General features: G+C 53.0%; 9 protein-coding genes across 9 annotated transcripts; 6 read left to right on the top strand and 3 right to left on the bottom strand.

Moving 5' to 3' along the window:
• Positions 1–2,157: 2,157 nt before the first annotated feature.
• AYO21_11158 (hypothetical protein) lies at positions 2,158–3,120 on the top strand (the record flags this gene model as incomplete). The annotated part of the gene is made up of 1 exon (XM_022661055.1): positions 2,158–3,120. The coding sequence occupies one exon, from the start codon at positions 2,158–2,160 to the stop codon at positions 3,118–3,120; it is 963 nt and encodes a 320-aa protein (XP_022506631.1).
• An 811-nt stretch (positions 3,121–3,931) lies between these two features.
• AYO21_11157 (hypothetical protein) lies at positions 3,932–5,923 on the bottom strand (the record flags this gene model as incomplete). Its single annotated transcript, XM_022661054.1, has 1 exon — positions 3,932–5,923. The coding sequence occupies one exon, from the start codon at positions 5,921–5,923 to the stop codon at positions 3,932–3,934; it is 1,992 nt and encodes a 663-aa protein (XP_022506630.1).
• Positions 5,924–6,807: 884 nt separating this feature from the next.
• On the top strand, positions 6,808–7,329 carry AYO21_11156 (hypothetical protein; the record flags this gene model as incomplete). Its single annotated transcript, XM_022661053.1, has 2 exons — positions 6,808–7,209; positions 7,270–7,329. The coding sequence occupies 2 exons, from the start codon at positions 6,808–6,810 to the stop codon at positions 7,327–7,329; spliced, it is 462 nt and encodes a 153-aa protein (XP_022506629.1).
• Positions 7,330–7,836: 507 nt separating this feature from the next.
• On the top strand, positions 7,837–8,742 carry AYO21_11155 (hypothetical protein; the record flags this gene model as incomplete). The annotated part of the gene is made up of 2 exons (XM_022661052.1): positions 7,837–8,246; positions 8,313–8,742. 2 exons carry the CDS (start codon positions 7,837–7,839, stop codon positions 8,740–8,742), a joined length of 840 nt encoding a protein of 279 aa, XP_022506628.1.
• A 255-nt stretch (positions 8,743–8,997) lies between these two features.
• On the top strand, positions 8,998–11,148 carry AYO21_11154 (hypothetical protein; the record flags this gene model as incomplete). The annotated part of the gene is made up of 3 exons (XM_022661051.1): positions 8,998–9,059; positions 9,304–10,751; positions 10,814–11,148. 3 exons carry the CDS (start codon positions 8,998–9,000, stop codon positions 11,146–11,148), a joined length of 1,845 nt encoding a protein of 614 aa, XP_022506627.1.
• Positions 11,149–12,447: 1,299 nt separating this feature from the next.
• On the top strand, positions 12,448–14,756 carry AYO21_11153 (hypothetical protein; the record flags this gene model as incomplete). Its single annotated transcript, XM_022661050.1, has 4 exons — positions 12,448–12,974; positions 13,029–14,132; positions 14,225–14,466; positions 14,563–14,756. 4 exons carry the CDS (start codon positions 12,448–12,450, stop codon positions 14,754–14,756), a joined length of 2,067 nt encoding a protein of 688 aa, XP_022506626.1.
• A 308-nt stretch (positions 14,757–15,064) lies between these two features.
• On the bottom strand, positions 15,065–17,432 carry AYO21_11152 (hypothetical protein; the record flags this gene model as incomplete). The annotated part of the gene is made up of 5 exons (XM_022661049.1): positions 15,065–15,514; positions 15,706–16,140; positions 16,259–16,752; positions 16,812–17,028; positions 17,085–17,432. 5 exons carry the CDS (start codon positions 17,430–17,432, stop codon positions 15,065–15,067), a joined length of 1,944 nt encoding a protein of 647 aa, XP_022506625.1.
• Positions 17,433–19,140: 1,708 nt separating this feature from the next.
• Positions 19,141–20,299, top strand: AYO21_11151 (hypothetical protein; the record flags this gene model as incomplete). The annotated part of the gene is made up of 2 exons (XM_022661048.1): positions 19,141–19,290; positions 19,349–20,299. The coding sequence occupies 2 exons, from the start codon at positions 19,141–19,143 to the stop codon at positions 20,297–20,299; spliced, it is 1,101 nt and encodes a 366-aa protein (XP_022506624.1).
• Positions 20,300–21,776: 1,477 nt separating this feature from the next.
• Positions 21,777–24,017, bottom strand: AYO21_11150 (hypothetical protein; the record flags this gene model as incomplete). The annotated part of the gene is made up of 1 exon (XM_022661047.1): positions 21,777–24,017. The coding sequence occupies one exon, from the start codon at positions 24,015–24,017 to the stop codon at positions 21,777–21,779; it is 2,241 nt and encodes a 746-aa protein (XP_022506623.1).
• Positions 24,018–24,452: the final 435 nt, after the last annotated feature.

Raw genomic sequence — 24,452 nt, 5'->3', positions numbered from 1 at the left:
TCACAGCGAAGTTTGTACCGTCTGAAGAGTTGGGACCACGCCTCCTTGTATCGGATCTGAGTTCTCCGACTTCAGTGGAACGAAGATGTGATCCCCGCGCAGTTTGAGGACGATACAACACAGCGTAGAAGATGGGAAGGCGAATGAGTTGACTTTCGAAGCACCCAGATTCTCCTTCTCAAACAATTCGTATCATGGACGACTGATTTGCTCTATCTTCCTTGAGGGCCCTTCCCATCACCAACCGCGTTCCATCCTACCCACAGCTACGCGCATCTTTATCCGCAACGGAGTCCTCTTTTCCAAAGATCCTGGTGCTAAGGTCCTTAAAATGGCGGATGTGGCGCACCGCCACCGTAAGTATTCCAAGTGGCTGGCTCGTGTCACTGCCTGCCTGACCGGTATTCCTTGACCGGTTTTTGTAGCGTTGCGTTCCGCCACGCTGACACATTCCTCCCCAGCTCAAGGCACGTCAGAGCTATTCGAATGCGCATAATCTTTGTATGACGCCCGGTAGAGCTCTACACCGCTGCGACGCTGTCACTGGGGTTAATGGAACATGCCATGATGCGAAACAGAACCAAAGGACCGTGACACAGACCACTGGTTGGCATATTTCTCCGACATGTACCCCACCAGGGATCCAACAACGAAAATCGAGCTGATTACACGGTGTAGGAAGTTGTTTCCCGGCATATCATCGAAAACATGGCGACAAGGGTGCCTGCGTCAGGGAGAACAGGGCTGTGTTTCGTCCCTAGCCAATATCACCAGCGCATTTCAGCACCAGCTAACGTTCTATGTCACAGAGATCCACAACTTACAGGAAAGGAATGTCCTGCGCTTTGGGTGGGCAACGAACAAGGTGGCGTTCGCGCCCACTTATCGAAGTCGCATCATCTGTACAACGTGGTGGCTAAGATCCATCCAATAGTGGATGTTGCGCATATGACTGCTTACAATGACAAGTTCAGGCCATATTGATGGAACCTGCCTGATCTCTTTTGGCCTGCCAAAGACCGACGTAACGACCACCACTAGCAGACACAAGTCAACACACTGCGGTAAGGAGGGCCAGGCCAGGTGCTCTCTTACATTCGCCAAGTTTCAGTACCACCGTGCTCCTGCAGCAAGAACGGTTCTGCATGAGCGACAAAGACCCAATAGATGTTGAGCAAGTATCTGTGTCTCCACCTACACATCATGCCGAGCTCGAGACTATAGCGTGAAGTATATGGGAGGACGAATGACCTTTCTTCCCTAATAAAGAGCAAAGAGGAAGAATACAAATGTCTCCTTAGGCGCGACGCGGGAGTGCTAAAGACCAGAGTTGAGAGGTGGGTAGCTTCCTATGGAAGGCTGAGCATCCGGTCCAGCCAGACACGCAAGTCTGAAGGGCGACCGAGAGCAGCTCTCATCGCATTCCCCGCATTGACAACACCACCTTGATCGGCAACGATGACTTTGTCCTGGTCAAGGCATCCTAGTCTCGCTATTGACCCACCGAAAGCGAAGATGAAGCATGGTTAAGCTCATCTCTAGATGACCCGACCTAACCAACAATGGCTTGGATCTGCTCTCAGCTCCTATGAGCTCAAAGTTTGCTAGGCCGTCAAGGCCTCCAACCTCTTCCAACGACCCCCTGTCGGTTACGCATCGAGACTCTCAACGACGCAAACCGCACCTCCATCACAGACACTCCACTTCTTCGCACCCACCACCTAAACGAGCTTCTCCATGCATGGGCCATTTATGCATCCCGCCTCCCATTGCTTCTTACACACGGCTAGATGCTGTAAGTCAATCAGCTATCTCGGCGAGGAGACTCGACAAGTGCTACCTGACTACCGTGGTGGTTTGGACCATCCGGTATTTAGATCTGAGTGTCCTCCCTCTCCCTGACAATGTGTTCTTCCCTCACTCAAGAATTAACACTGCCACATCTCCCTGGTGTGCATACTGACCTTCACTACTCTTCACGGGCACTCTGAACTCTCGCTTAGGTTGCCCATCATGCCACGCTCGCTCTTGTCCTTCGTTACTATTACTGTCTTGCTGTTCATTTCGTTTACCTTCGCTGCACCATTGAGACATATCGGCAGAGGAGACTGGTCATGTACGCCGGAAAACATCAGAACTCGGGTGGACTTCAACAACATGGCGGCGGCTGACCGAAAAGCATACACGGACGCCGTGAAGTGTCTAATGGCTCAGCCATCTCAGCTCGACCCAGTTCAATATCCCGCAGCCATCAACAGATACATGGACTATGCCGTCATTCACGTAAACCGCACACAATATGTCCATCTTGACGCCTTCTTCTTGACCTGGCATCGCTACTTCCTCTGGCTTTATGAGACCGACCTGCAACAGACCTGTGGCTATACAGGAGCATTCCCTTACTGGGACTTTGCCGCGACGGCTTCTGACCCCCACGCATTCCCCATCTTTGACGGTTCCGATTACTCCATGTCTGGCGACGGAATCTATAACAATACAGGTCCAATCACCCTCGGCGCACAGTTGACCATCCCTCACGGTACAGGTGGAGGTTGTGTCACAACCGGACCTTTCGCAAACATGATTGCGCCACTAAAATTCATTGACCCGACACAACTCGCCACCGGCACGCTACCAGCCGATGCGTTCTCTCGCAACGAGATCTGCTTGATGCGCGACCTGAATGCTTACGTCTCTCAGACGTACACCAACACCGCTGAACTTGTTGCTGCCGTGCACGCGACCAATGCCTCGAACTTTGAGTTCCTTCTCAACGGTGTCATCGGGTCTTCTTCTCTGGGCATCCACTCAGGCGCACATTTCTCCGTCGGAGGCCAGATGGACAGTATACATGTATCTGCTCAGGATCCTGTTTGGTATCCTCTGCATACCATGATCGATAAGGTCTACTGGAGTTGGCAGACCAACTACCCCGAGCTGGCGGATCAGCTAGACGGGTCAACGGGTACTGCGCTGAACACACCGCCCTCGCCGGTAGTTACCCTAGATTCAATCGAACCCGACTGGGGCTACTTTCAGCTGGAGCCTATTGCCGTGCGGGAATTGATCAGCACCACCGCGGGCCCATTTTGCTATCAATACGATACTGTCATCTCGTAAACTCGACATCCGAATGAAATGTACGTCATTTGCAACATGAGTGGAAATGGGTCTTTGACAATGGTCGTCCGAGTGACCGGCTGGCTGTGATCATCAAGGGCGAGCACTGGTGGGTTTATCTGTCAAGTCTGTTTTCTTTTCCTTGCTCTTTCTCTCTTTCTTCTCTGCCTTGGAGGTTCCACTGCTTCTCCGAGCGGCAAGCAATACATGCATGTAAGCACGGGTGAGGGAGCAAATTAATGAAATTGAAGGACCATTTCAGGGCTGCACGGCGGAACTGTAGCCGACTCGACCATGACGCGAACTGCTGTTCGATTTGAAATCGGTCTCGAGAAAGGATCAGGGATTGAGCGAGCGAGTCTGTCGTGTGGCACAACCCGGGTAGCTAGCTTCTGTAATGTATAACAAACAATACAACCAAGTCTCCCGATTAAATGGCGCGAAGGACCTGGAAAGAACTACCACTGTACATAACATTGCTTTGTTGTTTTTCTTTTGGACGTCATCGGCCGTAGGAGGGGAAACGCGCTGGACGTGTTTGAATCAGGCTGGAAAGGGGTATGGGAAAGGCCCAATAGCTGGGAGCTTGAGAGAGCTATCTATACGTGTCTAGTCTTTTCCAAACCGCAACGGTCTCAAAATATACCGGGGACCGGACAGGCGACACACGGTGTTCTTGTTTTCATCTTCCAAAGCACGGTGTCTTTTTGACGGGCTCTATCGTCATCTCTTAACCCCCTTTGTACCTCGAGCGCCTCAAAAAAGAAAACCCGGAGGAAAAAAATGAGGACGGCGCGGAGCCGGAGGGGTGTCAGAAATAATCCCTCCTCTTGAGTCTGAACTGGCTCATCCAGCGCCTCTCGTCGGCCTGTCTCTCGAGGGCATGGCGCATGATCTTGGAGTACTCTTCCTGCTTCCTCTCGCGCTCCTCCTTCTCGCGCAGCTCTTCGACGTCGCCCTCGATCTCGCGGACCATTTCCTCGTGGTCCATGAACTGCGCGTCCGAGGTGACGACACCGATCTTCTCGCCAGTCCACACGAGCAGGTCTGCGTCGCCGCGGCGGCCGCGCTCGGACTCGGACGAGAAGGGCGTCGCGTCGTCGTCCAGCGGGATGATCTTGCGCGCGACCGCGTCGCCGTGGACCGAGGCCGAGGCCGCGATGGCGTGGTTCGGGCTGCCGCTGCCCATCTGGAACCCGTTGATGTTCCACCGCCGCACGAGGCTGTGGCCGTCGCGCTCGACCCATTTCAGGCCGCCCTCGGAGTCGGAGAAGACGATCTTGGTGCCCTGCGACGCCACGGACAGGAGCTTCGACTTGGCCGCGTCCTGGCGGTTCTTGTAGCTGAAGAGCCCGTCGGAGGAGGTCAGGTTGCGGTTCCTGGTGATGTCGAGCTCGTCGTCCTCAGAAGGGCTGGAACTGGTGGAGATGTCCGGGTTGGATTGCCTTTGTCCGGGCTTGACGTGCGGAAGCGAGTACAACTCTAGAGACCCGCGGCCTTTGTATTCGCCGCACGCGATGAGGGTGGCATCGCCCGTGACGTTGGGTGACGCTCCGGCCGGTGGATAGGGTATTGACGCCAGCGATGAGAGGCTGGCGCTGGAGTGGATGACGTATTGGAGACGGGGGAAAAATCGACGGTCGTAGGATAGTATACTGGGGAATCTACCGCACAGGAGAATCTCGTTCTCGGCGTGGTGCAGAATCGAGAGCGGCCCCGGCTCGACTCGCGCATAGCCCATCCACTGGGGATTCTGTAGGCGATGAGAAGGGCGCCAGCTAGGTGATCCGGAAGAATGTGTCGACGGTCCCGTGCTGGACGTCGACAGGGGTGAAGGTGACGTGCCGAAGATGGCAGGTAACATTGACGAATCTCCCGACATATCGGGGAGGATCGCCGTAGACCGTCCTGGCGTGCATGGCACTTCATCCACTCGTTCGTGAGAAGACGGAGAGGTCGGAATGACAGGGATCCGTGGATCTACAATATGAACGCTCCATTGAGTGCCGACCGTCAACGGCAGCTCCGGATACGCTGACTGCGATAACGCGGTAATTTGGAAGGGATACCTGGCGTGCGACACCACGGACAGGGTGTTGAGATCGATCTCGTTCAACACGTTGCCGACAGCGACGAACGCCTTTTGTTGTGAAGGGAAGGTACTCACACAGTCAACCACCAGAGTCTCGCCTGGCTGATTGGCGTCGGCGAAGAGGATGGATGGCTTGCTCCGTCCCAGCTCTCGAAATTTCCTCCTTCCCGAGGCACACCGACCGAGATCCCAGACGCAGACACTTCCGTCCTCCAAATACCCAACCATCTGATCAGTCGCAGCGAGAGGAGCAACACCTCTGATCTCCAGGTGTCTTGTGGGGTCGTGGGCAAGCCAGTCGACGCTCAGGGGAGCATATCTAGCCTTGTACTCTGAGTACCAATCCACCCTTTCGCCTTTGCCTGAGAGATCCCACTGATTGACTGCCCGAGCACGTGCGCTTTCACCAAGCCGTTCCGGCACATGACCATTCGAAGGCGATACGCGTGATTGACGTGGGCGCTCTGAGAGAGTCAGACCTTGTAAAGCATTCGTGAGGGTATTGAGGATACTGTTGGTGGCCCTCATGGAGGCACTGGGAGACTTTTCGAAGCATTTGTGCCTCCATAGGGGGTTGGCACGTGCCAACTTGGACAACGTGGAACATGTGAGTTGGATGGAGATAAGTTCCTGAGGTTCGAGGTAGTCGAGGATCTCAATCAGAATCTCCTCAGGCAGCTTGTCCAGGGCTGCGGCATTTTGGGCATGCATGGGTGCTTCTTGAAGGCTGTGCAACAATCGAGGCTGACAGGGGTGGTTGATCGGGTAGACTCGGTTGGAGAGTCTAGGGCGATGCGGGACATGGAATGTAACTTGTAAGGATGGGAGAGCTGGGTGCTGGGGACGAAACCGCAGGCTATCATAACTAGCAGAGTAATCGAATAGCAGTCATAAGTGATCCATATATATTGCAGACACACGGTAAAGTACAGTCCAAGGCTGCCATTGATACAGTGATACAGGAGAGAAAGGAAGGCTCTGGAAGAATGGGATCAGAATCCCCACAATCGAGGTTCGATATGGAGTAACGAATCCCAATCCAGATTCAGGCGAGCCGCATCGGGGAAACCAAAAATCCGTATCCGGCCTGGAAAGCCAAGACCTTTCGGGATTTGCCTCGGATATAAAACCGACTCGTGCGTCTACATACTTGTGGCTACTCCATCACCAGCCACTATTACAGTACTAGATGGCTAGTGTTGATCAGGTACAAGTTCTCACTAACTTGAACACACATCAGCAACTCTTCTCCACCTCATTGTGTAGAGATCGGCGAACCCAGGGTAGCCGGGAGCAGCGAAGCTTATCAACGAGGCAAGGGACAACCAATCCAAGGCCTTTGTGAGCTACCAGATGCTGCATTCCCCATTGGAGATCGACTGATTGATATCAACGGCCACAACGGTCTCTAGCAACAACAGAGGGGCTTACCCCTATGACGTCTCCAGGATTGACAGACCACGGCCCTTTCAAATACATCGAGGTTGGTCGCGTCAGAGAATACAATAGCCCAAAAGGTAGGAAGTGACATTGAACATCTTCATTGTGAACACTATATTCTCCCAGGACACTTAAAACTCCTGTCTGTATTCAACATGTCTGCATTTCTCGACAAGTTGAAGGTTTCAAAAAGCGAAGGGATGTCTGGTTTGGGAGCAGACCAAGGCGCCTTGAGAGAGAAACTTGAAGCTTCTGACTCGCTGACCTCCCACGCCGAAAATGGGAATGAGCCAGGAACCCACGGCGGAGACGAAATAGGCAGTGGCAAGGGTCAAGAGCTAGACCGAGCACCCAATACCTTTGGAGGCCCGTCCTTTGGTCGGACCAGCACAATCCCAAGGCACGAGTCCGAAGCGCTGAACAAGGTGGACCCCCGGATTGGATATGACGGCGATGAGATACGTCAAGGGGAGCTGAAGCAGTATGAGTCCAAGTATGGCGGACCCTCCGGTGATATCTCTGATGCACACTTGCGTGGGACGGACATGGCGGGTATCGTGAGCTATTCTACTCTTTGACCCCGTTCGGGGTCCGTCGACACTAACAAAGGCTCGTAGGGCCCAGATCAGAGTGTACTCGGCCAGAAACCCGACTTTCGAGAGAACCCGCAAGGCTAGAAAATGGTAGAGCAACTTGAAAAGTAATGCCCCCGGAAAAAAAATTGAAGAGTTTGGGCACACGGTTTGGTGGACCTGGGCTGAAAAGAAATCCGCAGGAGAGTTCGAATCGAGATATTCTCCTTTCCCAAAGCACATATATGTTGTAATACTACGATTTCATATCAAGTGAAAGCCACTTTATATCCATAGAACTCGACGTTTCCTTTCCCTCGTAAGTAGCAGCATTCGCTTGGGATGTGCCTGTGACGTCACTCTTCCTTCTGGCATCACCAGTATCATTCACGTCACAACTGGAGATTGAGTGTTTTAACCACCAAAGAACATCAACATCTCTCGCTAGCCTTGGTAATAAATTGCCTCTCCCAATTCTACATTCTATGAATCGGGGTACTTCGAGAATTAAGACTATCACGCCATCTACACTGTGCCTCACCAATCTCTGCAATGTAATAGTCTAGCAGCATCCAGGCTCACAGCCCTGTTCCAAGTGTCTCCCCTGTCACCATGATACCCCGGTCGCTGAGGCGGATTTGCCGGTGGCATCCCTTTCCTCGATACAGAAGCTTCAGCAGGAACGTCTTTACCAAAGATCAGATCAAGACAGCCGAATTGCAGAAGACTCCTCATACTCCCAACCAAGTAGTCACAGAAGTCCCACACTCGACCGAAGCTTCCGTTATTGACGTCCCTAGTCCGCTTTGGTATCACCGGCTGGGTCCTGTGAAGGACTTTTTCTCCTGGTTCAGCCGGATGCAGAGACGGAGGCCGCTGGGTATCGCCCTGGCAACATCTTTAGCAACATATCTCTGTGGTGACCTGCTTGCCCAAGAGGTCGGAGGAGAGCCATACGACAGTCTGCGAACATTGAGAATGATCACAGTGGGTGGCTTAGCCTCGATACCTGGTTATAAATGGTAAGCCAGTGACAGACACTCAACATTAAGGGTAGAGCAGAATATTGACGTTGTCTTGGTCACAAGGTTCCTCTTCTTGGGCACTCACTTCAACTACGCCTCGAAATGGACATCGATAGCAGTCAAGGTTGCTATTCAACAGTTTTTCTTTGCACCAATCTTCAACACATACTTCTTCGGTATGCAAGCGCTGTTGACAGGCGAAGCGCCCTCGGTGGTTATTCACCGCATCGTTTCGGCCGTGCCAGAAAGTGTGGTGAGCTCGGCCAAGTTCTGGCCTGCCGTTACGGCGGTCAATTTCACCCTTGTACCCGCCCACCTTCGGTTTGCCTTCTCTGGCTTCTTCGCGGTGATCTGGCAGACATATTTATCATTTCTCAATCGACGCGAGGAAAAGACTGGTCCTCAGGGAACGCTGGCTGATCAAGCTCGCCAGAAGTTGTATGAAGACGCTCCGTCAGCTTCGGTTGCTGACGTCTTGGATGGTATTGATTGAGGTGGCTTGCCATGGTACTCTTCAACGTGGCACCCTAGAAAGGCGCTAAACAACCATGGGATTGTATAACCCAGCTATCTGATTGTTGGAGTCGTACGTAGCTCTGGGGACTCGCTAGTGGGTAGCTTGGTTATATACTCCCAAACGCATCCGGGCCTCGTATATCGACGAACAAGTGACATGCCTCGTTCAACCCGTAACAAAGCCCTCCATCCGTATGCTGCTATGGACGAGGTAAGTATGCTCACTTCTATAATGTCAGGAGTGTTTGAGAGCCGACCGAATAACCAGTGCATTGCCCCAGCACGATGGTCCTGGTAGGTTCCTCGGTATCCAACATCATCTGGGACCCACTGAGAAAATTAATGGCTGATTGGTGCTGGCTGAACGTCTTGGCGTGGTTCGTTCGCGGAAGAGGAGCCCGGAATGACGAACCACTGACATGTTGGAGTTTGTAGGTTGGACGACCTGAGGTTCTATCGTTCGCTCTCACCCACTCCTGCACTCCGACAAATACTGCTTCCTCTTCCCTAGACACCCATCACTACTCTCTTGTGGTAGTCGCGACCAGCAGCAATATGGCTCCTCCGAGCTCAACGGCCAGAAGAGGGCCCAGCGTTTTGGTGCGTTTCCCCGACATGATCTCATCTCCGCCTCCTCGAGAATGTTGGCTGAGGCGATAACTGACATGGAGCTGCAACAGGTCTCTGATCCTCGCGAAACCCGGCCATTCCCGCAGGCCCGAAGACAGCAGCCGTCTCGGTTCATCACCGTAGATAGCGTCCTGCAATATGCGTCCGACGTCCCTTCCGCTCACAATAGACATCCCCAAAGACCTCGAGCCTTTCGTACCAACTCAGGTAGACCTGTCGATCCGAGACTCACTGGTCGTTATGTTGGTCCGCATTTGCCTTCTCGGTCCACCAAAACGTCCGAAAAGCTGGTTCTGTTGCCCGAGGCTGTTGAGGAGGAAGAAGAGAAAGGTGATTTTGCGCCCGACGCCGATAAAGGCCCACCAAGGGACGACGAAGATTACCGCAAACCCGGGAAAGAAGGTGTCAAAAGTTATGCAGAGAGATTACCCAAAGCAAGGCGTACGGAAAAGGAGCTCCCGCGAGTCACGGCCTACTGCACAGCTCAAGCATATAAACTGCAGTCAACGGCCACCTTTGTTAGGCAGCGTCATGGTGCCAGAGCTAAGCTCTATGACGATTGTCTGTACTGCGCATATCATCTGCCCCTGCTACCGGGAAATGAAGGATACCGGATCCGAAGCAGCCCGCCAGTCCAGAGCGCCAAAGGCGGAACAGTCCTAGATGAAGAGATTGCCCGCAGCGAGCAAAGAGATTACAGTGAACCATATTACGCCGAGGAAGAAGAACAACATTCCGTGAGAGGGAATTACACGCCGGACGAGCAGCCTGTTGAGTCAAATTCAGGTGACTCCAGCAACTTGGAACGGCCGCGACTCAATGGGCAATGGAGAGAGAGTGACCATTCACAAAGGTCGAACAGTCCAGGCGCGAGTCTGCCTCCCGACGCATACCGATTCGCAGAAATGTTTGTCTTCAGCTATGGGGTGGTCGTCTTCTGGAATTTTAGCGAGAAGCAGGAGAAAGATGTCCTGGCCGACTTTGCCTTTGCCACGATTGTTGACCAGAAGACCAACGTCGTGTCGCCGATCACCCTTACCATGAATGCTCTAGACGAGGAAGACTTTGAGACGGAAGACTTCCACTTCGAATACAACAATGAGATTCTGCGGCCTCGAGTATACAATGACATGATCACACTTCGCAGTGGCGACCATATGATCAAGTTGGCCATCAGCCATGCCATTGCCCAGAGCACCAAGCTAAGCTTCTTTGAGGAAACCATGGCTGCGCAGATGGAGGCGGCGAAAGATGTCCCTGGCAAATTGGCCAAGACAGGAGAGCTGGGTCTGAAACGAGAAGAAGTGATTAAGCTGCTTGGAGGACTATATAAGAGCCGAGTCGAGGTCAACTTGTGTAAGGTTACCTTTCGCCTTATCTGCTGGGGGATATGTGCGCTAACTCTTGCAACCATCTAGCATCGAATGTCCTCGACGTACCCAATTTGATCTGGGATAGCGAGCCCACTTTACATCCACTATACAACGCGGTACGCGAGTATCTTGAAATCAAACCTCGAATTCAGATCCTCAACGAACGCTGTCGTGTGTTCCTCGACTTGACTGAGGTCTTGTCAGACTATATTTCCGATGATAAGATGTCGCGGATCAATTGGATCATCATCGTCCTGATCGTGATCTCCATCCTGGTCACATGTTCCGAAGTGTTTCTGCGGTTCGGGATTTTGAGCACGCGAGGCGAGAACAAGGGTCCTCAGGCGTTGCAGGGGTCGTTGTTAGGAAGCGAGCTCTGAGTGCCGACGGGACCTGCGTGGGATATTTCATGGTGCATGTGCTTCCGGCATGCCATAAATAGTGTGTTTTAATGTCGTGACTTTCGTTCATAGCGAGGAGTTTGGCAGATGAAGGGTCTGTGGCGAGAAAAGCCAACTCCACCGACAGTTACGCAAAGATATTATCTACTTCTGCTCATACAGGGAGAAAGGAGTAGTCGGCATTTCTGCTATCTCGGCCAGGAAATTGTGCATTCTTCTGGAGTTCGTCCGTCCCGAGTACTCGTCGTAGTAGTGGGCGGCTAGGTAAGCATCTGGAAGGGGCCGAGGCTGCAAGCACGGACTGTCCAGATTGTGGCAAGTGTAACCGTGTATACGAGGGTTCGTCTATCACCCGTGCGCCCTCCCTTGTTGGTGCCCTCGTTGTCCACCTTGGGGCACAAGATGGAGTAGCCAGGAATCCTTGGGCTCGCCCAGAAAGCGGAGGCGACCGAAGTGTGGATTGGGAGACAACTGCTGACCAGGGCATGTCCAAGATGAGACGCCTTTGATTCGATGGGAAGGGTCGAGGAACTGTCAGCCCCATGACAGCCATGTTGCATCGGACGAAGCGATCGGGCTGGTAAGCCTCCAAAACTAGACAGTGGAATCCCTCCTTACCCTCTCTTATCACTTGGCAAACTCCTCTGACATTGCTTGGCCTGATAGTCAAGCGCAGGATGCTCTGGATGACCCTCCTTGAGCAGGTCGATTCCAAGGCTGAGATCGAGAAATTGGTGCAGAATGGCCAACGAGAGGCATATCGACGCAGGCGATGAGATACGGCGCTTCTCCAACTGCGACAATGCCAAGCCTCGTAGCGTTGTAACATTTGGTCCATCGGTGGCGTCGAGCCACCCACGCCCTCCATCCATTCCGCTGGCATCCCACCACTCATCTTTCCTCCTCCTCTATAGATTTGTCCTCGGCAAGCAGATCACCACCATTACCTCGACGATCCACTCCCTGCATTGAGATTCGCACAGTTCCAGCCGGCCTTGCCCCCTGCAAGCTTCGCCGGAGCTACCATCCTTTTACGGATTTCTGGAAGATCACACCCTGCAGCATTGGTGCTCACCACCCACGCGCAGCGCACAGTCTGAACAAGGGAAGGGGAAAAAAATCCCAAAAGATAATTTAATACCCCGACTCCATCATGTCTCCGTGGTTGATCACTTTTGTCGCCTTCGTCCCAGTCCTCCTGGTCGCTCTTTCTTTTCTGCGATCCACTGTGCTCACCAAGTACCTGGACGACAAACACGAGCGGAGACAGCCCACAGGATGAGCTCAAATCCAGCCCCCGTCGACCCAAAAGAGGTCAAGGGCATCAACGACGACGCTGTCCAGATGCACCCTACCGATGCGCCGGCCGAGATTGGGGATCGCAGACGGACGCACCACGACATTCCCGCTCATGGTCATAACCCTTCGTTGCAGAAGGACGTTGACGAGAACCCGGATTTGGCTCTACATTACTCCCACGAGCATCAGCACAAGCACCTCCATCACGGCCGCCCCTCGTTAAGTGGGCGTCACGACGAGGTCCTCTACGCCGACGGCACCACCATCGACCAGCATGTCGCTGGCAAAAATCCGCAAGATTATGTGAAGCACCAGCTCCGCCATCCCTCGGACGCGGTTAATGAAAAGGATTTCATCACCATGGATGATGCTGAGAAAGGAGATGTGAATCCCGCGCGGGTGTCGACCAACGGTTCTGAGGAAGACGGGAAACAGCATCGTCTCTCAAGAGTATATTCGAAATACAAGATCCTTGTCCACCTCTTCATTTGGTTGCTGTTCACCGGGTGAGTTCTGTCGTCCTCACCATCGTGTTTAACCCCCCTGATCTTTTGTCGCAGATGGTGGATTGCTGGCTTGGTTCTGCACCGTCACGATTTGGGCTGGCTGATTCCGTTTCTCCTCTACCTCGCCATTACTCTGCGCCTGATCTTCTTCTGGGTTCCAATCACCATCATCACTAAACCAATGCACTTTATCTGGAACAACACGGGTGTCAAAGTCTACCAGGCAATCCCAGAGAAGCTCCGCATCTGGCTTGCTGCGCTGGTTGCTCTGGCTACCATCCTGGTTGGATCTTTCGTTTCAGAGGAATCTGCTGATAACACCCGTGGAAATCGTGCCATTTCCCTCCTGGGGCTCGCCGTCATGTTAGCTCTCCTCTGGCTTACTTCGCGTGACCGCCGCAAGATTCGCTGGCACACGGTGATCGGTGGCATGTTGACGCAGTTTGTCATTGCGGTGTTTGTGCTCCGTACAAAAGCCGGTTACGATATTTTCAACTTCATCTCCTTCCTCGCTCGTCAGCTACTAGGATTCGCAGATCAGGGTACCTCGTTTTTGACGGCGGACAGTGTCATCGATTTGCACTGGTTCTTGACGGGAGTCGTGCCACCGATCATTTTCTTCGTTGCCTTTGTACAGGTCCTCTACTACCTGGGTATCCTGCAATGGTTCATTGGCAAGTTTGCCGTGTTCTTTTTCTGGAGCTTGCGTGTCTCCGGTGCTGAAGCTGTCGTGGCAGCGGCTTCTCCTTTCATTGGACAGGGAGAATCTGCCATGCTGGTGCGGCCGTTCGTGCCTCACTTGACCCTGGCAGAAATTCATCAAGTTATGTGCTCTGGTTTTGCTACCATTGCTGGCTCCGTGCTGGTAGCATATATCGGGTTGGGATTGAATCCCCAGGCTCTGGTGTCTTCTTGTATAATGTCAATCCCGGCGTCCCTGGCGGTGTCAAAGATGCGATACCCGGAAACAGAGGAGACCATCACCTCAGGCCGGGTGGTCATTCCTGATGACGATGAACATCGCGCAACCAATGCCTTGCATGCATTTGCCAACGGTGCTTGGCTCGGTATCAAGATCGCTGGCATGATCGTGGCTACTTTACTCTGCATTATCGCATTGATCGGCTTGATCAACGCTCTCCTAGGGTGGTGGGGAAGGTAAGTTGTCTCCCTACACCGATTCATCAGGGGTCGGATATATCCTGTTTCTGAACTGCCGGGCGACTAACTTGTTGTTTCTCTCGGAATAGATACATCAACATTACCCAAGATGGTGGCCCATACCTGACCCTCCAATTGATTCTGGGATACATCTGCTACCCTGTCGCCTTCCTTTTGGGCGTGCCCCGTGATGATCTGCTGAAAGTGGGACAACTCATTGGAATCAAGGTCGTCGCCAACGAATTCGTGGCGTACAACTCTCTCACGAGCGAGGCACAGTATATCAACATGAGCCCGCGGTCCAAGCTGATTGCGACGTACGCATTGTGCGGTAAGTTTCCCAGCCCGTGAAGCGCTGGTCAGCAACCAGGCATTCGTATGATCGACGTATTTGTCCATGGAATGATGCTAATATCCTCCATCACAGGGTTTGGCAACTTCGGTTCCCTCGGAACACAGATCGGCGTGCTCAGTCAGATCGCTCCTTCTCGGGCCGGCGACGTTTCTCGCGTTGCGCTCTCGGCTTTGTTCTCTGGCGTGCTCTCTACGTTGACCAGCGCAAGTATTGCTGGCATGTTGGTCACAGATCAGGTTACTTTAAGTCAGGAAACCTCTGGTTGAATAATATAACTTTGTTGCGTGCCTCGTGGGGAAAGAAATCAAGGCGTCACGATTATGAACATACGAGAAGGTATGAGGCTCAAATCATCGAGAAGAGACCCCAGCCGTCGCATGCGTCTAGATATGTCCATGACAGGAGAACATGAATTACGCTGATTTGATTCCCCCCTTTTTCCTCTTCTCAACCTTCTTCTCGGCACACTCTAGACATATGTGTGTTTGTGTGTGTCTGTATGCCTGTGTGTCTCTCTCTCGCGAGGGCTACCTGCCTGCGTCCCTCAAGTCATGACCGCTATCCGCTCGAAAGATCACTTGGCCTGTGTCGCGGTGGTGCCGTCGGCACCCACATGTGCGGAATTGTCCCCTCCCGCGCCGCTAGACAAGAGGGCGGGATGAGCCGCGGACGAGGCGGCCGAGGTGGTGCGCGAGATGACGCCCCGCTCCGCCGCGGCCTTTTGGATCTTGGCCTGCTCTCGCGCGGCCTCGATGGTGCTGATCTCGCCGAGCCCGTACCACACGATGGTCGCGATACCGAGCAGGCCCGCGAGGATGCTGAATGTCATGGCCACGATGCCCTTTGTCGTGAATCCGTCCGGGAGCGGGTCCGGCGGCGCCGGCGCGTCCGTCAGGTCAAGGAAGTTCTCCGTGTTGGCGCCCGCGTTGCCGGCCGTCGGGACCGGAGGGTTCGCCGCCGCGCACGCCGCCAGGTGGTCCTCGGGAATCCGTCCGGCGAGGGTGTTTTGGAGGGTCAGCGGGGACTAATAACATGTACATACGGTTGTCAGTCAGTTTTATCAGGATATCACGTCAAAATCAGAGATTGTTTTTGTTTTTCCCCCTTTTTTTTTTTCGGGGCCAAGAGTATAGAATATAGAGAGAAAGGGCGGGAAAAGAAACAAACAGGGAACGAGAAAAAAAAAAGAAAAAAGAGAGAGAGCTTAAAACGTACCTCGACAAACGTCATGACCAAGCCCGAGTCAACGTGCCATTCAATGTGGCAGTGGAACAACCACACGCCGGGGTTGTCGCTCCGGTACCGCAGCACGATGTGGCCGTTGGGCCTGACCAGGATGGTGTCCCGCTTCATGGGCACGCGGGGGAGCACCAAGCTGCCGTTCGTCACCACGTTGGGGTCCCAGTCGCCCGACTCCTCGGGCCCGCGCACCACGGCCTGGAAGACGTGTCCGTGCAGATGGAAGGGGTGCTTGCCGGGGTCTTGGTTGTTGAGCACGATCTCGACGATCTGGTTGTGGCCGAGCACGTACGAGTGCGTGTTGTACCCGTACACGATGGGGTTGGCGGCGAGGTCCGAGGTGCTCAGCGCCGTATACAGAGACGGCACCTTGGGGGCGGTGTAGGTGATGCCGCTGAAGAATGCGTAGTTCTAGACAAAACAAAGCCATGCGTGTCAGTATCGCGCTTAAATGTGCAGGGCGTGGAAATGGTGAGAAGGCAAGGGCTTCGCGAGACAGAAAAAAAAGGGGCTTTGTTAAGGGACTTACTGCTCCGTCGCCGAGATTGTCCATGACCACGTCGAGCTGCACGACCAAGTCCGGATTTTCAAGCAACTCCTCTCCGTCGGTCGGGACAAGCTCCATGTCATCGAATGGGTCAAACTCGTCCACAAACTTGGGCTCCGGCAGTGGTTTCTCCGCGTCGTAGACCAAGAAACTCGTCACGTTGGGATCCAGCCCATCGGGGATCACGTCGAACAAATCCTGGTCCATGGAACCCATGATGGCAAAGTTCTCGTCCGCGTTGTCCTTGGTGGTGAGCAAAACACCGTACCGCTGCGCCGCGGTCAAGTAAATCATGCTGGCTTCGGCGGGTTCAGTGTAGACGCCGTCCACCTCGATGATGCGGAAAGTGTGGCCCTCTATCCAGAAGTACTGAGCAGCAAAGCCGGCCATGTTGATGATGCGCAAGAAGTACGTCTTGCCTGGTTCTACGGGGATTTGGAGGTTGCGGGTGTCGTTCATCAGAGCAGATTGCGGTACTATTCCCATGTCGTTAGCCCTAAGGACGGATGATAGCAAGCATTCGAATCCAGCTTACCTGGCTCAGCTCCCGTAGGGTTGGTTACGCTCATGAACTTTTTCATGAGCACGGGCATTTGTTCATGGTACCAGTCCGAGAGCGTCAACACCAACTCCTCGTCGTACTCGTCTGCATAAGGGTTTTCCGGGTCGTGGACGATCAGAGGCCCTCTGAATCCATCTGGATACTGTCCCTTTGCATGCGAGTGGTACCAATATGTGCCTGGTTGAGTGACCTGATCCCCAACGTTAGTCCAGGACCGCGTATCTTGAGGCGGGAGGTTCTGCATACATTGAAATCGTAGACAAAACTGGAGCCAGGGGGGACCGCGCACTGCGTCACACCGGCGACGCCGTCCATGTGATTGGTGCCATTCTGGTAAAGCCCGTGGAAATGAATGGAGGTAGACTGATCCCCGAGATCGTTGGTCAGATTGACAATGACCCTGTCTCCCACGTTGGCCTCGATGCGAGGCAAAGGCCACTGGCCATTGATGCCAATGGTGCGCCTCTCGAACATGCCATCGGGATTTGTGTTCACCCAGCCAGCGGTGAAATTATACACGCGAGTCGCTGCAGAGGCGAACGACAGCAAGAAGGCTGCGCAGACAAAGAGGAGGTTTGACAGAGACAGAGCCATGATGCCTGGCTTGGAGATGTGCTCGTTGAGAGTAAGGAGAGAGATCGAGCATCAATTATCAGATAAGATGTTTTGAAAGGCGAGGGTCCGGACGCCATCTATCGGCAAAGCGGAAAAACTTTACAAACATGTCGAACGACCCCTGCCACCATCAATGCCGCTCCGATGCTGCTCCGAGGCGGCGGGGAGAGAAAAATTGAAGCATCAGGTGAACGATCTGATAAGATTATCACTCATAATACCAGATCGGCAAGAAAGAAACGCTGGTCAAATTTTCTGTGGTCTGATGGATTCCGACCAAATGGCGGGCTCATTGGGCCTCGACGGTGGAGAGCGATGCAAGTCGTAAGGCGAACAGCCGAGACGAAAACAATCCCACCTGTAAAGAAAGAGCTTGGACGCTGGTCGTTACCTTGGCAGAAGTGGTCCAGAGCATACCAAGTCAGAACAAGCTGATGCTTGTTCGTCGCCAAGCTGGTCGGCCAAAGCGTGCGTTCTAGCCCATTGAGGGATTAAGGCCTGGGATCACCCGCGCATCTCGATGGGAAAAGAAATCCGACCTCGCAAAGGTATTGGAGAGAGACGGCATTCCGTCAAAGGGAGAGACTGCTTCGTCGGTTTGTCGAACAATGCGAGTAAAGAATATGGAGGATTGAGGTGGTGTCAGGAAATGGTTGATCAGATAAATTTTGAATGTTAGGCTCAATAGCTTGTGATCTAATCTGGTGGATCCCGGTCCAATGGTCTTGCGAGCTGTGCTCGGATCAGTTTTCTTTATCTGATACATACTCCCAGTGAGTAATAATGAGCTTCTTGGTATTCCGACTGTGCAGCCTACCGTCTTTTGTTGGGCGCTTGTAGCTGAAGTCGAAACGAGCCTGCAAAGAGTCGATCGCGGAAAGCTTCAAGATGGACATGTGGGCGATCGGAATCGGAGAGGAAGACGTCGAATCGATGAGAAATCGGGACGTTCGAAGGTGGAACCACAGAGGTGATCGTGCAGAAAAAATTTCTCTGCTTGCGTGAATTTCAAATTTTTGTTCTTGCTAAAGCGGGATATCAGCCGATGCAAGCAGTCGACCGACTCATTCTCGTGAGAAGGTAGGTAGGGACGAAAGGCGGGCGGCAACGAGCTGCGATTGTTAGCTTGCTGGCAGGTCAACGGGCGAGAAGCTGGGCGGGGCGTCTTCAATGGCTTGAATAATGGCTTGGTCAACTTGTCTCGTTAGAAGCTCGAACAGGTGGAATGGGAACCTCTTGGCGCACGAGAGGATCGTCGAGAAGAGCGGAAGATGGAGCAAACCAGTGTGAGAGCGACATCGGAAGAGTGGAAGAGTGGACTGACGCGAGCATGGCGAGGTGGAAGACTTTTTGGGCGCAGTCTGGGCATCCTTGGCATAGGCTTGGCTTAGACTTGGCATCGAATGATGTTTTCCGTGGAGCGTTCGGGACGCAGTCTGCACCCACCCCTTGCCTTGCAAGTCACTCATGACCTGATCCCACCATGTCCCCGGTCCAGGAAGATAATCTTATCAGATGCTGTCCTCCCAGATATCGTCCGCCCAATCTTCTCCTCTATCCTCTGCCTACCTGTTGTTTTCCCGGAGACCGCAAGAGTCCATAGGTGCCAGCAAGTAGTACTGTCTGTCAGGACGGGAGAAGGGATTCTTACCTGAGTTGAGAGCACCGAAAAAAGCCAACCGCAACCATGCCTGACGTCTTCGCCGTTCCGGTGTTTTTCATCGTCTTCAGAGAGACGTTGGAGACCACCATCGTCGTCTCGGTTCTGCTGTCCTTCCTCAAGCAGCAGCTGGGCCCCGACCAAGACAGGACTGTCTATAAGAAGTTGCGGAACCAGGTACGTTTGTGACCCTACCTCCTTCGGTGATGTGTTCCTTACCTTTCGTGCTTTGTAGGTCTGGTACGGGACCCTCATAGGGTTCGTGATATGTCTGATCATCGGTTGTGGTATGATCGGCGCCTTCTATGGCATTGGGAGTGACGCTTGGGGGAACGCCGAGGCCCTCTGGGAGGGTATTTTTGCGCTCCTTGCCTCCATCATCATCGCTATCATGGGTGCTGCTCTTCTGCGCGTGTCCAAGATGCAGGCCAAATGGAGAGTCAAGCTTGCAAAGGCTCTTGAAGCCAAGGACAACAAGCACGGCAAGCTCGGCACTCGCATCAAGGATTGGGCGCAGAAGTATGCCATGTTCCTCCTCCCGTTCATCACCATTCTGCGTGAGGGGATTGAGGCCATTGTCTTCATCGGAGGTGTGAGTCTCGGCGTGTCGGCCAGCTCGATCCCGTTACCCACCGTCTGTGGTCTCGCGGCGGGCTGCTTGGTTGGCTTCATCATCTACAAGGGCGGCAACATGGCTCCCCTGCAGTTCTTCCTCATTGCCAGCACCTGCTTCCTGTATCTTGTCGCGGCCGGCCTCTTTTCTCGCGCCGTCTGGTACTTCGAGCAACACGAATTCAACAAGGCTAGCGGTGGTGACGCTGCCGAGAACGGTTCTGGCCCCGGGTCATATGATATCCGGTCCAGTGTCTGGCACGTCAACTGCTGCAACCCGGTGCTGAATGGCGGCGGTGGCTGGGGTATCTTCAACGCCCTCTTGGGCTGGCAAAACAGCGCCACCTACGGCAGCGTCATTAGTTACAACGTCTTCTGGATCGTCGTCATTCTGGGCTTCATCTTGCTGAGGTTCAAGGAGATCAGGGGACACTGGCCCTTTGTGAAGTCCAAGGCTCCAAACGTCGCAGTCACTGAAGAGAGATACAGTGACGGCGAGTCGAGCGGCTTTGGTGCGTCCGACAAGAAGGTCGTGGTAGGCGCCAAGCCCGCCGCAGTCGATAGCCACGCTTGAGATGGGTTTCTCATGAAACCAAGGGGTCCAGCGCCCACTCAAGAATTTGATGCAAGGGAGAAGATGGTTGCGCCGCTTGAACGACCATGCGCGATATCGTTCATCCAGCCTTTATCCCGCGGGAGGCCCGTCTGCATTAGATCCTTGTCTAGTTGAGTCAGAGTAAAGAGAGTCCGCAGTATTTGGGAGATAGCTCGGGGAGGAGGGAGAGAAATGGGAGAGAAAGAAAGGGTGGAAAGAAAGAAGAAGAAAAACAAACATCAGCGACTAATATAACAATATATATGTGTATTTATGAGGAATGCATGTGTAGGTGAGCAAGTAGATGAGCAAGTAAGCAAGTATACGAGTACCCGAGTACCAGGGTTGAGCAAGTTCCCAAGTTGGGACGGCGGAGAGGGAGTGACTGGGTTTTATGCTCCGAATACGCACCGATGCGTTATCGATGCTGCGAAATCGCTAAACCCTAATTGGCTGACAACGTGTCCCTTTTTGGACCTTTCCACAACGTTCTTCGATTCATAGGCCCGATACACATGGACCACATTACGCGCTTCACAAACTGCACAAAACTCCGATTTCCGGGGTCAAAGCCAATGCCTGGCGCTAGAATAATTTATGGGGACAACATATCTTACTGCGCACTGCGGCTCACATGTGATAGCAGAAACAAGTGGGACCTAGAATACTTGTACAAGTTCATCGACTGAGCAGCCACGGAGCATATCTGTGAAATCCAGCAGATCAACCAGCTCAAAAACACATTCCCTGTTGCCCAGTACAACACATCGCTTGCCCCCGTCTCCTCGGTCAAGAATCAGCTGAAAGCCAAAGCACGCCTGCTGTCTTCCTTCCAACGCAGTGCCACAACAACAACAACACGGCACCAAAATGAAAACATGACTTCTCCCCTCTCCCACACAGCGCTGCTCCAAGCACGAGCTCATATCTCATTCTCTCCGCCTCTGGTAACTTACAGTGAACTGCAAACCCACCCACCCAGCCATTGCAGTCACGGCAAGTTTCGATGGTGTCATTGTACATGTTCCTCCCCATCGACCTTTGGATTTCAAGTTGTCAGGACACCTTGCATAACAGGTCAGGGTTGAACGTCGAATCGGTCTTGATGAAAATTCCAAGCTGAAAGGCTGAACGGTGAATTTCAAAAACAAAACTAAGGTTAGTGGCACAGGGGAATAAAGGGAAAATTTTACTGCCGAACAGTAACTTTTGAGTGTTGGCGAACGCTCAAGTAAGACGTCGTAGTGACCACTGGGGAAATGGAAGGGATCCTACGTTGGAGCCTAGAAGGTTAGATTCTGCTGTGATTAGTAAAGGTGGACGTGATTTGGCCAGCGTCCCAAGATTGTCCCAAGATTTCGTTGAGCGCGTATCCGGCATTGTCGGCGCATTTGCTGTGACCGCCAGTCTTCGTCGAGTAGGGTCGGGGAACAACGGAAGTTGTCGACGTGAAGGATCATGAAGGTCTTCGACGCTTTGGATCTGGCGTATCAAGATCGAGAAAAAGCTCATCATCTTCTTCTGCCTTTCGCTTCGCTTGCTTGCCTTTGACCGGAGTCATGGGAGGACTGAGATTGCCCAGATCGACGTTTTCGGCGGCTGAAGCTTGGTGCGAGGAGTCTTCGTCCACGATTTCAGTATTTTTGGGAAGCAGAGACGCGTCCGTGTCATCTGTAGCTGGCAACGTCGCAACTTGGTCTTGATTCTGCTTGATCGCGGTGATGTCTTCCGGCACACCATCGCCAAATTCATCTTGAGCGACGAGGAACTCTTGATCGCCGTAAGATTTGTAGCTGGATTCTGGCTCAGCTCCATCCTCTTCATGTCGGAAAAGATCTTCTGCTTCCTCAGCTGGTTGCCCAGAATCTTCTGCCTCGCGAGTTGCGTCTTCGATATTCTCGAAGTCCGTCTCAGCGACATCGCCTTCCACGGTATGTGAGCTATTGGTTTCATGCTCTTCATCATCACCTGGTTGATCTTGAGTATCAGGGCGCAGCTCCCGCTCAGTTCCACTGGCCTCAGGCTCTCGTGTTTCATCATACACGTCCTCTGGCTCACCATCTTCTTGGTCGGCATCAGCAAGCAAAGCGGCCTGTTCAGTTGCTTCGGGCTCTGCTGTGGCTGCAAAGGCCTCGGGATGATCCGCATCGCTAGCTGTGGGTACACTATCCCGGGTGGCATGGTCAGAAAAGATCTCATCCTCTGCGGGTTCTTTCTGATCAAGGGTGTCTGTGTCATCGGCAGCAGTCAATGCTTGAATGTCTGTGCGTTCTGTCACTGCTTCTATTTCCTCTTTGGTAGGTGAGTGATCGCCTTCATCTTGACCATCTTCAATGGATTCTTCTGCACCATCACCATCCACCTCCGGAGATTCCGAATGATCAGCAGCAATTTCAGCATACGTCTTTCCTTCGGCTCCTGCAGAGCAGAGGTAGGCGTATTGCGACGCAAGGCTCACACGGCTGCTCAAGTGACAATATAGAGGTTGGATCACCTCACCTCCGTTATTGTTACACAGGTGCAAGTAGACATCGAGGATTTGAGAAAGCGTAATTTGAGTAGCGTATTTGGAGTCCTCACAGATGTGCAGACCTAAGCCAGGCACGTCAAGCACAAGCTCATCATGATGGTCCAACGTGCCAGTCAAAATCTCACGGCATGCTGCGAGCAATTTGTCCAGAGGCTCAAAGGCTAATGAGGCATCAGGAAGGAAATACACACTCGAGGCGTCGCCGAGCATAGGAGGGAAAAGCGACATTTCCTCTTCTAGATAGACAAGGGTGACAGGGTGAACACTCAGAGCTGCACTGCCAGCTTCGTTCTTAGCTGTCTCCTCGTACTGATCATGTGGCGCCGGTTCACTTGTTTCGGTTCTTGTCTGGACGTCAGTCTCTGGACCACTGACTGTCTCGTGGGGGAGAGTATCAGTCTCGGTCTCGGGCTCAGCCTCAGCCTCAGCTTCAGCCTCTGGACGTTGTTCGAGGAGTTCGTCACCATCATCGTGTTGCTCAGCTTGCGTCTGTTCGGTAGCTTGGTTTTCCCCGTCCTGGCCAGCCACGTATTCCGTGGATGTATTCGGTATCTCGATGTGTGGAGCATGGATCTCTCCTTGTTCCTGGGCCGCGTCCTGTGCTGGTAGAGAGGCCCTTGCGACGTCGGTAAGACCCTTATCTTGATTAGTATCTATATCGGCATGATTTTCTTGTTCGAATCGCTCCCCAGTCTCTTCGGAGATAACATCTGCTTCCACCTCTTGAAAGGGCTGCGGTTGGGCTTCAGGTTCGTTGTACTCATCAACTACTTCAACATCTTGTACAGCCGCAGTGATGTCTTCCTCGTCTTCGTATAAGATATCCTCATCTTCATCACCTTGAACTTCCTCGATAGAACCATCCATATTGTAGTCCAGGTCGGGTTGTTCTGTTAGCATAGATGTGTTTTGTTCATCTTTCATATCATCATCTGGCAACGTCTCATCAAACTGGTCTTCCATTACATCGAGTTCGGTGTCGAGAGGTGCCACAGGGTCATCGACCATGTCGTCGTGGGGGGAGCCAATCACGGAAGGTTCACGGACAGAATCGAGGTCGATGTCGATATCGTCAGGCTGTCGAAAAGGGGACGATGCTACATCCATTTTGTCATCGAGCTGCGACACATCCATGTCAGGAAAGGCAAACGAGGGGATCGCTGCCATCGCGAAGGATCGCGGGAGAAACACGGATCCTTGAGGCGGAGCAAGTATTCCCGTAGTTTTCACGCGTTACTCTGCCAAAACCCTTTTTTTCCGTCGTTGGGATAAGAGGCGTGGCGTTTGGTTGTGTTGGCAGACTGATCTTGGGTGACGGATCGAAGGGAGTGGTGTGGTAAGGTTCATCTAGATCCAGTTTCTCCGAGAAAATGGTGATGGTAGAGTATTTCCACGTAGTGAAGCGTGTGCTCTCCGAAAGAATGATTTCAAGATTTTCTGAAGGTCACGCAGTGCTCGTGGAAGAATCGGTGACTAGAAACAAGACGCGAAGGCAGCAGAAACCCAAGTTGAAGTCACTGTCCGCCAAGGATTTCCGTAAACGTACTAGCCCTATTTGAAAGCTATTTGCGCTGTTTGCACTGTTTGCACTTCAACAAAACT

Source organism: Fonsecaea monophora, assembly GCF_001642475.1.
Source record: "Fonsecaea monophora strain CBS 269.37 chromosome Unknown Scaff146, whole genome shotgun sequence".
NCBI classification, from domain to species: Eukaryota; Fungi; Ascomycota; class Eurotiomycetes; order Chaetothyriales; family Herpotrichiellaceae; genus Fonsecaea; species Fonsecaea monophora.
This window is presented reverse-complemented; position numbering and strand designations above follow the sequence as displayed.